This window comes from Dasypus novemcinctus, chromosome 26 (genome assembly GCF_030445035.2).
Source record: "Dasypus novemcinctus isolate mDasNov1 chromosome 26, mDasNov1.1.hap2, whole genome shotgun sequence".
In the NCBI taxonomy this organism is placed as follows: Eukaryota; Metazoa; Chordata; class Mammalia; order Cingulata; family Dasypodidae; genus Dasypus; species Dasypus novemcinctus.
In genome coordinates, this window is record NC_080698.1 from 23,243,283 (window position 1) to 23,257,361 (window position 14,079).

Here is a 14,079-nt window from a genome sequence, read left to right on the forward strand (position 1 = left end):
AACTGTAAAATTATTATTTTGCAGGGATTTTTTTGTGATCTTTGAATTTATTTCCAAGAATAACAGAACAATCACCGTGGAGAGTGGAAATTGTTTTTTGTTTTGTTTTGTTTTGTTTTACACTTAACAATTTTAACAGGCGTTCCTTTCCCAATAAAAATTAGGTGAAGGAGAGTTGGTTGCACTCATCTGGAGCATGCACTTCTAGGAGAGAACAGATTTAGTGAAAGAGAAGAAGAGGCAAACTGGTGGGGATCAGCTTTTAAGATTCCTTCTGCATTTTAATTCTGACCAAGCACAATAATCGTGATGCAAAGCAGAGGGCCCCCTAATTCCACAGCGTTTCCGGTATGCATGCGGTGGTGGCCAGAGCAGGTCTGAAGTGTGGGAACCCGGTGCTGGCTCCACCCATCGTGAGCTTTGTAATCCTACAGCCAGTCGCATCACCTCTCCAACCCCGTTTCCTCCTTTTTAAAAATGATGCTGATGCCACCTACATCCCAAAGTTGTTGGAAACAATAAATGATTAACATCTTCGGAAGTGCTGGGTTTACTCTTAAGCACCGTACAAAGGTTGGTAGTTGTTCTCCTGATTATTAATCCTCCGAGAGAAGAGACGGGTTAATGCAGCCCTCTGATCTTGGGAACTGGCGTGTAGGAAACAAGGTAGAGAGCGGCACACACCACCCTGCCAACTCCGAGTTCCGTGCCAGTTCAGCAGTGACAGGGTGTCAATGAGGAGCTATTAAACAGACTGCCCTTTTCTTCACTGAGGCGCTTAACTAAGGCACATCTCTGGCAGCAAGAGTTGTGCCGAGGAGGCCAAGTTTTCATGGCAGCTCGGCTGTCTTCTAGCTTTGTGGGTAAGTCAGTTGCTTTCTGTCTCATTTCTCCTTTAAAATGGAAATGACGATGATGCTAACCTGCCTACCTCTTTTCATAAAATTGGTCACGGGGACCAATGAAGTGCTAGAAGGTAAGCACTTCAGGACCGTCAGGGAGCTGTGTAGCTGGGAGGGTGTAATCATCTCACAAGAACAATGAGAAATAAATTTAGGGCCAAAAGCTGCTGTCTATGCGAATGTGGAGTCCCCGAAGTCTATCAGAAAGACAATAATATTGGCAACTACCTTTATTTTTTTTTTATGTTCTTTTTATGTTTTTTATTTTTTATTTATTTTATTTTATTTTATTTTTTTAATTTTTTATTCATTTTTTTAAAAAACATTACATTCAAAAAATATGAAGTCCCATTCAACCCCACCACCCCCACCCCCCACTCCCCCCACAGCAACACTCTCTCCCATCATCATGACACATCCATTGCACCTGGTAGGTACATCTCTGGGCATCGCTGCAGCTACCTTTAAATTAAGTCTTTCTCTTGGTTTTATTTTCTTTGAGCAGAATGAAAGCAAAGGTAGTAGAGAGAAGGAACTCTTTCATTCATTCTGCAAAGTCATATGTTCTATAGAATGAACAAAAACATTTCAAGTATTTAATGATGCTATTAGATTCTTACCGAAAGAAAAAAAAAGTGCCTATTAGACTACACTGAACACGGTTTAAGTCAAACATTTTGTATTCATGAGGACAGCAAATGTGTGTGGTGTTAAAAGTGATTTAGTACAATTGACTGTTGGCTGGGTGACTGAGCAAGAATATTGAGGCATTTAACAATGTTTATGGTATTCAGGACAAACATTTATCCTCTAGAGAGCAGAATTTGATCAGGATGATCAAATGCAACTCTGGTTTCTCAATTATTTATGATTTGAGACCCCAGTGCTATTCATCACAGCTGGTTTTGACACCACTTAATTATTCAAAATAATCAGCTACACCTCTGTAAACTTGATCTGACTTAAAATGGGCTTTGCTGCATCAAAATCACGCCTGTTAACAAATCCTGGGCATCTGTACCCTATTTCTATCCTTTAAAAAAATACTGTGGCTAAAAGCTTTCATCTCCCAGACTGAACTCGATGGCATAAGTATTATTAGCTAATAGTTGTGGGAGGGGAGCATTGTGGGCAAGGAGGAAGGAGACATTATTCTATGGTTGTCATTTCCCAACCTCTCCTGGGTTGAAAGGTTTAAAATCAGAGCTATTCAGAATAGGAAGAATATCCTTTCTCCTGAAAAGAACAGTCAGGCAGCCACATGAAAGGGAGTGAGAGAGTAGCAAAGCTCAGTAATACTGTGTCTCCTAATTGAGAGAAAATTCAGTGCATTTTAAAACCATAATATTCCTTCTTGGTAGCTCTGCTAAACGGCACAATTGCTAACAGTCTCTTTAAGAAAAGGCAGGAGAAATGCTCTCGTTTTATAAATAAGAGATAGTGACGAGCTATCTGAGGAAGAGCAGGAAAAGAGATTTTGTGTAATCAGGAAAAAAAAATCCCTTGTTATGATGAAGAAACCTCGGCTTCAGATTTCCAAATCCATTTATGTAAAATAATGATGGCCAGCATTTATACTGAGCACTGTGAATGGATTATTTCCATCCTTCCTCACAAACACCGCATGAGGTGGGTACTCTTTAATTGTCCCCATTTTACAGATGAGGTAACTTTACAGTTGAGGCACGGGGTAGCTACATTTTGAAATGGCAGCGATACGATTGAAGACCAAGGCTGTGTGATTTGAGCCCACATTTTTCATCTTGACCCCTCCTGGCTCTCATTAAAGTAGTGTCCTCTAATAAGCTGAAGTCAGAAAGAGAAATAACTGGGATCACCAGTGACTGCCTTAAACTAATGGTGCAGAGGAGAGGACAAAATGGGGGGCGGGCGTAGCCAAAATAAGGAGCCCCCGTAAGAGTACTAAGTGTCTCGTTTTATGGTTTAGATTCTTCCCAGATAGGTGGCAGTTTGACTTACGAAAATCTTATAAAACATCTGAATGGGGGCCTAAAATTCATCAAAGAACTAATCTTAAGATGATAAAGAAATATGACCTAACAGTTGATATTTGGCCATAAAAGAAGTTGAAACAATCCATCTTAGTTACAAAAATGAATTAGAAAAAATCCTTGCCCTCAAGGAGTTCAGTCTAGTGTGGGGAGACAAAAGTGTGCACAACTGATAGAGAAATAGGCAAAGCAAAATAAATGCTATAATGCAGGTGTAAAGTTCTAAAGGAGTGCAGAGGAGAAAAGCACCAAAGAATTTGCATGGGATATTTCAGCAAAAGTCCTCTCTGCCAGATCTTATTTGAAAATCTTGGGTAGACATAAGAAAAGCTTTGGTGAATAGCTGTCACATTTTCAGAACTTTTCTGTTTGGAAGAGAATTTTTAAAAAAACAATTCACTGGCAATTTCAAGTCTTTGTCTAGAGGTGATGCTGAAAGCAAGCACTTTGTTCTTGTCAGATAAATTTTGGAGACTGCTAAAAGTTGGCAACATCAGACCTCTAGCAGATTTTGCCTCATCTCAGGATAGCGTCCCCTGCCTCCATTCCCTCTGTTACCTGAGGTGACTTCAACCTCACTCTTCTTCCCAGGAAGTGGTTTTGCAGGGTGGCAGTTAGAGATGAACAGCCTCTTCTCCAGCCTCCACATACATAATCTGTGAGGCTTCCAAAGGCACATTGCCGGGAAACGGACTTTGGCCCAGTGGTTAGGGCGTCCGTCTACCATATGGGAGGTCCACGGTTCAAACCCCGGGCCTCCTTGACCCGTGTGGAGCTGGCCATGCGCAGTGCTGATGCGCGCAAGGAGTGCCGTGCCACGCAAGGGTGGCCCCTGCGTGGGGGAGCCCCACGCGCAAGGAGTGCGCCCGTGAGGAGAGCCGCCCAGCCCAGCGTGAAAAGAAAGAGCAGCCTGCCCAGGAATGGCGCCACCCACACTTCCCGTGCCGCTGACGACAACAGAAGCGGACAAAGAAACAAGACGCAGCAAATAGACACCAAGAACAGACAACCAGGGGAGGGGGGGAAATTAAATAAAAAAATAAATAAATAAAAGGAACAAATGTTTAAAAAAAACAAAAAAAACAAAGGCACAATGCCAGCATACTCTTTCAAAAGGAGGGCCTCCAAGGCTCCGTGGGTTGACAGAACTCTAATGGGCAGTGGTCAGGAGAATCTGATATTGAAAGGCTGAGTGCAGAGATGAGACCAGAGGTCCACAGCCCCTTGACAAGATCCTTTGGGGGTTCGCCTGTATTACAATTAACTCCAGCTGAGCTCATTTTGGGCTGGTTGTTGATCTTAAATCAAGAGAAAAAAGCTTTGTCCACCTGAGCCCAGGCCACTGTGGGATCAGTGGCCACAATCATTTTATGCAAAATGAAGAGTTTCATTATATTGTCGATGACATATAATAGGGGAGCTCCTGGACAGAGGTGCAATGCTCTCTGCCTACAGGATGGCAGAAAATGATGCTCTATAGAGCTTCCCTGAGCCTCTATGTTACAAAATACAAGCTTTGGTCATGAATATCTTAAATAAAAACATTTTTAGACCCTTATGAAGAAAATCATAGTTGAAGTCGAGAATTTTATGAGTGAGACAAAAAGGGAGTAAGTCAAATTTCACATTCGCTATGAAAAATACTTGTCTCCTAAGATGGGATGGTTTTCTGGAGATTTTCATAAGTCAACCTGCCACCTATCTGGGAAGAATCATTTTAGGTAAAGATATCAGGGCTCCGATGGGGGAGAGAAGGAGAGGCTTTCTTTGCATGGTGAATGTCAATGAAGCAAAGAGCAGGAAATCATAGATCTTTTCAAGGGCATGCAGTTAAAATTGGGTTTGGAAGGGATCGAGGAAGATAGGATCGGACCTGGTTAAAAAATTTGGAATCTCGCCAGAGGTTTCTGAGTAAGAGAATAAGAAAATGAAAGCAACAGCAATCTGGCCACAGTTTGTGGCCTGAGCAGAGGAGAATAAGACAATAAGTCATGGTATGACCCAGGACCTGCAGAGGGCCACTCTGCCAGCACAGGTCTCCAGTCAAGAAATGGACCGAGCAGTCTTCTGTAGAATGCAGTTCTTTTAACACAGTTTGCAGGCTGTCTGACCTCAAGACATGAAGAACATTATAAATATTCGGTCAGTACTTGGTCACAAGGGCTCAAATATTTTCTTTTCCCACTTGCTTTGTGAAGCTGAGTAATCTGAAAGATTTCAAAATATACTTTGGTTCAGTTATTTTTTTAATTGAGCCATAAAATGGTAGAACATCAGGGCTTCGGGTAGTCTGTAGACAGCCTCTCACTTAAAGGATTCTAGGCAAAAAGTTATTTACCCTATTTCATCTCCCATTAATTCTGGGTACCAACTTTTAGTGTTTTGGTTTTTTGGTTGTTCGTTTGTTTGTTTAACTTTATTTTAAACCTCCTGTTTTCATTTGGCACTCTCCTGTGGTTGTATGCCTGTTAAAACTCAAAATATCCATTTTAAGAATTCCAGCTTTGTTTCATAGACAGTAATATACAAACAAACTTAAATTATAAGCTATTTATCAGAGTGCTGAATAGGTAACTATATACATGCCATCGACCAGTGTCACTTTAAAGGGTTTTAACACTTATTAAAATCACATTAACTTTGCATTGCCAGTTCTGATGGAGAAAAGCTACTCCAGGATCAGATGATATTATCAGCATCTAAGTGAGCCACACAGTACTGTAAGGAATTACAAATGACATTATTATCCACAAGACAAAATCAGAAGGCCTTAGGCAAACCCCTTGGGTTCTAATAAATCAGATTTAACATTATTTATGACTATTCTTTGTTTTCTGTCATTCACATAATTGGAAAAGTGAAAGAAGGAACGGATCTGACCAAAGGTTTTAGATAACAAAGAGTTTGATTGGCCATATTGAATGACTGCTTTAAACAGCATGGACAGCTGCTCCCAAGCAAGCAGTTATAATAGAGGCACAACCTCAGCCCACAGTTAGTGTGGCCAGATCCACACAACAGGAAAAATATATTGTAAGACAAAGTGAAACCCAAACTTAAGTACTAAAAGCTAAAATCTCTCAGCAGGAGATGTCTGAGCAAATCAGCTCTGAAGGCATCCATGCCAAAGGTATGACCTTCAAACCCCAGAAATAAAAGGATGTCAGCTTGTTTCCCGGATTCTCCAAGAGATTAAATTAATGCCTTCCAGAATGCCAATCCATTTTCAAAGGTTTTCTGCCCTTGAAACTATTCAGAAGGGTATGTCTTAGGCTTTTATAGCAATTCCAAAAGACAGTTTCCCCCCATTTTCCAAGAATGGCTGGCGTTGCTAATGTTCTAGATGTTAAAATATCAGATTCATTACTTTGTGTTCACACTCTACTATCTCATTTGGAGAAAAGAGACAACACCTTAAGGCCCTTTAAATCAGTGTTTGCCAAACTGTGGGTTATATATCACTTTTGAGTGAAATAGAAAATGTCAGTATTTACCACATCTAGCAAGGTTAAGAAAAGGGTAAGACTTACGTCATGAAACACACACTTTACTGAGAAAGGACTGCTGGATTAATGTCTATGGGGCTTTTTTTTTAATGGACTAGACAGGTCTACAATTATGAAAAATTCAGTATACAGCTTCTAAGAATTGGAGAGTCAATGAACATAGTTTCTTTGAATGGATAGTAACCCTTTGTCTTTACACCTTAGTTATAGTCCTTGATTACAGTGAGTTCCTCCTTGGAGGGGGTGGGAGGACGACTCCTCACTAGAAAGTACTTTGTGAATATAAAAGACAACCAGCTCCTTATTTTCATTATGCTTAATGTAAATGCTGTGGAAAATATCCAGAATTGCTATGCAACTCCTTTGTTAAAAGTCTGCATGCTCCTAAATTCTGTTACATCTGTTACATGTAAAACATTTCTCCTGATAATTTTGTGTCACTTTGCTCCTGCTTTCTGTAGCAGCTGTGCACTGCTAATGACTTCCCTTATTAGTTAGCTCCCATACTTTGTTGAGTTTGAAGCATGCAGTGTAGAAAAATTTGGCTTTTCAAGCAACCTTGTATGAGGCAAATGGATGATGCTTATATCCATGGCAAAGGTAGCTAAAGAGAGTTGCTTCTTATACTGCTATTTTTCTAAAGCAAGATACTTCAAATAAAATTAGAGTTCACCAACAATTTGTCAGAGCCATACATATCTGAGCCAGATATGGTAACCAGTTGTGTTATAAATTAGTGTCATTTCAGGACTCTGTCTTTAGGGTCAATTTGCAGACTGATTGCGGGCTGCAAAAAGGCCCGTAAGCATATTTCAGAGCCCTGTGGCAATTGTACTTCTCCCTCCAGGCTGTGCATACAGTTCTGTCTGTCTGGAAAATACTTGTTCATCCTTTAAGACCCCATTGAATCATCTCCTGTCTAAAGCCTTCCTCTGTTCTTCTGTGCTCCCATCATTGTTTTTTCGGGCCTCTTTTCTGTTCATCACATTTAATTGTCATTATGTTTGCATGTTTTTTGTTCCCATTGCACTGTGACTTCTTCAAAAACAGATATCATTCTATTGCTCTTGTAGCCCCATGCCTCGGAGGGTACCTCAAATGAAGTAGGTAATTGATGAAGGGGTGAAATCCTTAGATCCTCCTCACATCCTTCATAAACTTGTTAGAACAGTCATTTCTGAAGTTGGGTCTGGGGAGGTAATGGTGGCTGTGGCTAGGGAATGGGTAAATGCTTTATGCTTTTGGATGTTTATAGTTTCTTTCTTCCCACAACCTTGTTGTTAAACTTCAAAAGTGTGTCTGAAACTCTGCTGTTTGCTTTCTTTTCTAGGAAGTCCAACGCTGCACAGCTGATATGAACATCACTGCAGAACATTCCAATCACCCAGATAACAAGCACAAAAACCGATACATCAACATTTTAGCATGTGAGTAATACACTCTAAACTATCTTCAACTGCAAAGAAATGAAATCTTCATGCGGGGTAGAAGCTGAGAACGAGGCAGGCTGAATCAGGGTGCCAAGAAAGAATTTCGCTTATAAGCTAACCTCACATTACCCAGACTTCAACAGTCCATAAGAATTAGGGACATTTTCTGCCCCTTTAGTGTATTGTTTGGCTCTCTGGGCTCCGGTAGCTTCATAAGGTGGCTAGAAGAAAATGTTTTGAGCTTCACTGTGTTCACATGAAGTGGTTTCATATCAGATGTTGGGAGCCAAAGTTTGACCCTGGAAAGTCAAATAAGTTTTTGTTCAAGGTTGAATGTCACTTGGCTATGTTGACATTGTTTGTAACCAGTCAGAGCCATGTCTTTTTTTTTTAATGTAATTTATTTTGTTGTAATATAAACCTTTATTTTAAAGGAAGTTTTAGATTTACATTTACAGAAAAATTACACCAAAAGTATAGGGAATTCCCATATAACCCACACACACACACAATTTCCCTTATTATTGGCATCTTGGATTAGTGTGGTACATTTGTTAAAGTTGATGAACCAATATTGAAGCATTGCTACTAACCAATTCATAGTTTACATTATGGTTTACACTTTATGCTGTGTAGTTCCATAGGTCTTAACAAATTCATGATGTCACTTTTCCATCACTCCAGTATCATACAGGAGAATCTCACTATCCCAAATATGCCCTGTGTTCCACCCAATTTATTCCTCCCCCTCTCTTTTGAATCCTTGGCAACCACTATCTTTATATCAATGTTACAAGCTCTTCCGTTAACACAAGATGATAACTATGATAACAGCATATCTACTTTGCTCTGTGATTACACTCCTCCCTTATGATGTTCAAGTAGAAATATTGGGGATTTGACCAAGTAAGCTGAATTTCAGTTCTTTAGGCATGTGTGCTTCATCCTCTCCATTATATGTGCAGGGTCCTGAGTATCACCAAGGTTAGAAACTTAAACAAATAGGTGTTCTTCATACAGAGCCCTAAGAAATACCCTAGCGCGCAAGCTATTTCTGTGAGTAAAATGACACTTTTCATGGATGTGCAGGGCTTGGGTCATTTGTAGTCCTGGCAAGTGGTATATGCTTTCATATCAAGGGCGGGGGCAGAGGTGTTTATGGTTAGCATATACTATGGTGAGGAACATGTTTCATAGGATTTTATGGAATGGTGCTTTTAAATTAAAATTTGAAGACTTCTAGATAGGTTTTTAAATAAAGATTTATTGAGGTATAATTCATATACCATATAAAATTCACCCATTTAAAGTGAGCAGTTCAGTGGTTTTGAGTGTTTTCAGAGAGCTGTGCAACCATCACTACTATCTCATTTTAGAAAGTTTTTGTCACCCCCAAAAGAAACCATTAATAGTCACCCTCCATACCCCCATCTCCCCAGCCCCGTGCCACTATTTATGTACTTTCCTTTCTCTATGAACTTGTCTATTTTGAACACTTCATGTAAGTGGAGTCATGCTGTATTTGTCCTTGTTTGTTTTTTTCAATTAGGAAATGTTTTCAAGGTTCATGCATGCTTCTGTCTGTCATTTTTTTGTTAGCCATTCTAGCAAGAATAAAGTGGCATTGTGTTGTGGTTTTGTTTTGGATTTCCCTTATGTCCAATTCTCCATTTCTGTGGAGAAATGTCCATTTAGATCCTTAGCCCTTTTTTTAAAAAATTAGAATTACTTGTCTTTTTATTGTTGAGTTGTAAGATCCTTTATATATTCTGGATAAAAATTCTTTATTAGATATTATTTGCAGATAATTTCTCACATTCTCTGGGTTGTCTTTTTACTTTCTTGATGGTGTCCTTTGAAGCACATAAGCTTTTAATTTTGATAAAGTCCAATTTATCTATTTCGTTGGTTTTTATTGTGTTTTTGGTATCATATTAAAGAAACCATTGCCCTAATCCAAGGTCACAAAGATTTACTCCCATGTTTTCTTCTAAGAGTTTTATAGTTCTAGCTCTTGCTTTTAGTTCTGTCATCCATTTGGAGTTAATTGTTTTCATGTGGTGTGAAGCAGGGGTGCAACTTCATCTTTGCATGTGGTTATCCAGTTGCCTTAGCACTATTAGTTGGAAAGTTTATTCTTTCTCCATTGAATGGCCTTGGCACTCTTACCAAAATCAACTGACTATAAATGTAAGGTTTATGTCTGGACTGTGTCTACCCTTTTGCCATTACCACACTGTCTTGTATATGTTCCACTCTAGAAGGCACTCGAATTAGATGTGGTAGGTTGAAGTTTGGAAATTGGAAAGTGTGTCATCCAGCGATGCTCCTCTTTTTCAAGATTGTTTTAGTTATTCTGGGTCCTTCATATTTCCAAATTAATCTTAGGATCAGCTTGTCATTACTGCCTCACCCCAACCCCCCAAAAAAGCAGGCAGCTGGGATTTTGATAGGGATTTTGTTGAACTTGTAGACTAATTTGGGAAGCATTGCCATCTTAACAATATTAAGTCTTCAAATCCAATCTGTGGACCTCTTTTCATTTATTTAGGTCATACTTAATTTCTTTTAATATGAAGTGTTCTAGTTTTCACTGGATAAATTTTGTACTTCTTTTGTTAATATTCATCTTGATGCTATTGCAAATAGAATTGTTTTCTTAATTGCATTTTCAGATTTTTCATTATTAATGCATAGACATACAAACAATTTTTGAGGATTGATACTGTATCCTGCAATGTTTCTGAACTTGTTTATTGGTTCTAAAGGTTATTTTATATCGATTCCTTAGGATTTTCTATATATAAGATCATGTCATCTGTAATGAGAGATAACATTTTAGATAAACTTTTGAAAGACCTACAAGTCAGTTTTGAATAGGAGTGTTTGTTTCATTTATCTGGGAGAATAAGGAAGCAGTTAAAGAGAGGACAAGGAAGAATAAACCTTTTCTTTTCTCTCCAGTCTTAGAATAAACTGTCTCTGGCAGTATTTGTTAGCCTCCGCAATCAAGGCTGAACTTGCTATGATTGTGAGGATTTGTCCATCTCTATACCTCCTATCTAACCCTACAAGTCAAGCAGGGATATATACACATCTATGCCTTGCTTACATCCTCACACATCATTCTCTCCACTATAGCAACCTTTACTTCTAGTGACCTCACTGCCTTGGTTAAAAGTATTTAGCAAAGAAGAAAGAGGAAACCCAAGCAACTTTTGTGTATAATGGTCAAAGGTCATGATATTTCCTAGAAAACTATGATCTCTGGCAAGATGTGATTATACTTTAATTCTTTTGTGGTTATTATATTTGCTCAAATTAGATGTGTTTCTACTGTCAAAGTTCACAATTTGGGTCTTGGCATGCTCTTGACTACTTGATTACAGTCTGGTCATTTTGATCCACCTTTATTCATAATATGGAAATAAGTAAAATGAGTGCTTGAATGTGCTAGGAACAAGGTAGAGGGGGAAAGCCTTTTCTCACAGAGCCGTCAAAGGACCTGTGGGTACTACTACACCACCTCCTACATTGATCTATTTAACTGATTAATAACTAGTTGAAGAATGCCCATGTCGTTATTTCTGAGGGAGAAATAAAATGTAATTCTATACTATGCCCCACTTACACTAGGAGAAATAAAACACAAGTTTTGTTTGTTTGTTTTTATACATGCCCTATTTATACTAGGGCATAGTAATTTGCATCTGAATATCTTAGAACTTTTTCATTTTGGGCCCTTCTATTTTCTAGCAGCCCCACTTCATGTCATCTCCAGTCTTAGAGGTTGCCAGGAACAAAAGCACGCCACCATTGCAAGAATGGTTAGGAGTGTTTGTTATAGTGTGTGGTCAATAATGTCCAGGCTAATCTCATTGGGCTTCTTTCTGATCTAACATTTTATAGTCATGACTATAAAAGTAAAGTTTACAGAAATGTAAAGTTGCTTTTGCCCATTCTGTTTCTAGCTAGGGAAAACCCTCTTATTTCATTTGTTATCCCCAAAAAATGAGGGTTCACACTGTTGGGCAACCAGAGATACCTACCCCCTTTCATTCATAAGCTAGGGTTAAGTGGTTCCTAAAATCTGATCACTGACCTCAGATTTCCTCCAATGAGATTACTCTTAAAGTCAGCTCATTTCCTCAATTTCTTAGGTTCTGTTAGAGTAGCAGGAGGTCCAAATGAATTTAGCCATGAAATCTCCTGAAAATAGATAGTTCCAGATTTAATAATCAGCTTTTTATATGTATATTAATGAGGCGAGAATGGGGGCTGTGGGTAATCAAAGTCCTTTGTTTCAAAGTATAAGACAAGGAAATTTCGAGGGCTGCAACTTGCGATAGTTTTGTATGAACTAATGAGGACCTTAATTTGCATTTCTTGGACACACAGGTCAGAGCATGAGGTAGAGGTGGCCCTGTGTTCTTGAGATGGGTTAGAATGGTTCTTGAGATGGGTTTGAATGCTCTACCTTTGACTATTTCCTTTTTCTTCTGCCAAAAGGTTTCTTGGGGGCACTCTTAGGGATGCTGCATTGCCTGTTTGCCTTGCTTTGTACTTTAGAATACTCCTAGTTTTTTAATTATACATTTTGGTTTTTTTTCTTTCCTTATCCTCTGTAGATGATCACAGTAGGGTGAAGTTAAGACCTTTACCAGGAAAAGACTCTAAGCACAGCGACTACATTAATGCAAACTATGTCGATGTAAGTCAGAAATGTTTTTATAAACCTGTTGCTGAAAATTGAAGAGTATAGCAGAGAGTGTTATGTTTTTATATTGTACAGAGCTTTCACTAAAAACTGCCTATTCTGTATGGAAGTCATTAAATTACTAACTGGTCTTCTGTGATCTGCTTTCATCTTACTTTGTGCTATGTCATCTTTGAAGGGTTACAACAAAGCAAAAGCCTACATTGCCACCCAGGGACCTTTAAAATCTACATTTGAAGATTTCTGGAGGATGATTTGGGAACAAAACACTGGAATCATTATCATGATTACAAATCTTGTGGAAAAAGGAAGAGTAAGATATTATTGGCTTAATATCTTAATCATGCACATTCATTCAAAAAATATTTATGGAGTGCTTGCTGTAGGGTAGGAACTTGACCAGGTTTGACCAGGTATAAAGAGTTATAGAAAAGAAAAATGCTTCCCTGCCCTTATCTTGCCTTTGGTCTAGTGGGAAAGAGAGCTATGTACTCATAAGAGTGGATTAAATGTGATAGAGATGAACAGGGGACTAGGGAAGTATTACAAAATAAATGAATGTATCCTCTAATACAGAGATTTTGTAAAGAAACTAATATCTTAGGTGAGATTTTACAATGAGTAGGAGTTACATAGGCTGAGAAGGGAAGGAAGGGATTCTAAGTAAAGAAGATAGAAGGAATAAAAGCAAGGATGTTGGAAGAAGCATGGTGTAATCTAGGGGACTCCTAATAGTTCAGATTGCAGGAAGCATAGATGGCTTACACCTTCACCACCATGAAGAAAATCTTTTTTCAAGATGATAATTGATATTGTAGAATTTATTGGATTATGAGCTTGTGTTATTCAAAGATGATGCTGGTTTTGACTGCAATAAGGATGAAGCTTCACATTCATTGCTCAGAACAATACTGTGGAATCCCTAGTTTTGCCTTTGGTGACCCAAATATATAGCACATAGTTAGATTCTCACAGTTAAAATGAGCCTTCTGTAAATCCAGCTCAGCCTCCCTATCTACCATGTCCTAGCCACATTTTCTTTAAAGTGCATCATGTGTTCAGGGATGATCATCAGTATTAGGCCCATTTCTCAAATGTGATTGTGCCCAGATTTATCCCAAGCCAAAAAGTCTTCAGAGGTCAAGTCTGCCTAGAAGTAATTCAGCCCACATGCTCCCTTTTCAGTCAACTAGATGCACTGCTACCTTCATTTTAACACATCATTTGAAATTACATTATCAACAGTAGAATGGTGGTATAAATCACAGGTATAATTTACCACATTTTTTTTTTCTTTTTGCAGCGAAAATGTGATCAGTACTGGCCAACAGAGAATAGTGAGGAGTATGGAAACATCATTGTCACACTGAAGAGCACAAAAGTACATGCCTGTTACACCGTTCGTCGTTTCTCAGTCAGAAATACAAAAGTGAAAAAGGTAGTGAAGGAACTGGGTGGGCTGTCAGAGCATCTTTTTTAAACTTGTAATGAAAATTACTATACAACTAGGGC

The 14,079-nt window shown here is 38.8% G+C and overlaps 1 protein-coding gene across 4 annotated transcripts in view; it reads left to right on the forward strand.

The window, feature by feature from the left end:
• Positions 1–14,079, forward strand: part of PTPRG (protein tyrosine phosphatase receptor type G) — a 698,663-nt gene that overhangs the window by 650,456 nt on the left and 34,128 nt on the right. For all 4 annotated transcript variants that reach the window (XM_058288185.2, XM_058288182.1, XM_058288184.2 and 1 more), the window contains 4 exons: positions 7,751–7,847; positions 12,479–12,561; positions 12,746–12,880; positions 13,871–14,005. In XM_058288185.2, coding sequence (XP_058144168.1) covers positions 7,751–7,847; positions 12,479–12,561; positions 12,746–12,880; positions 13,871–14,005 — 450 coding nt within the window. The remainder of the gene's footprint in view (positions 1–7,750; positions 7,848–12,478; positions 12,562–12,745; positions 12,881–13,870; positions 14,006–14,079) is intronic.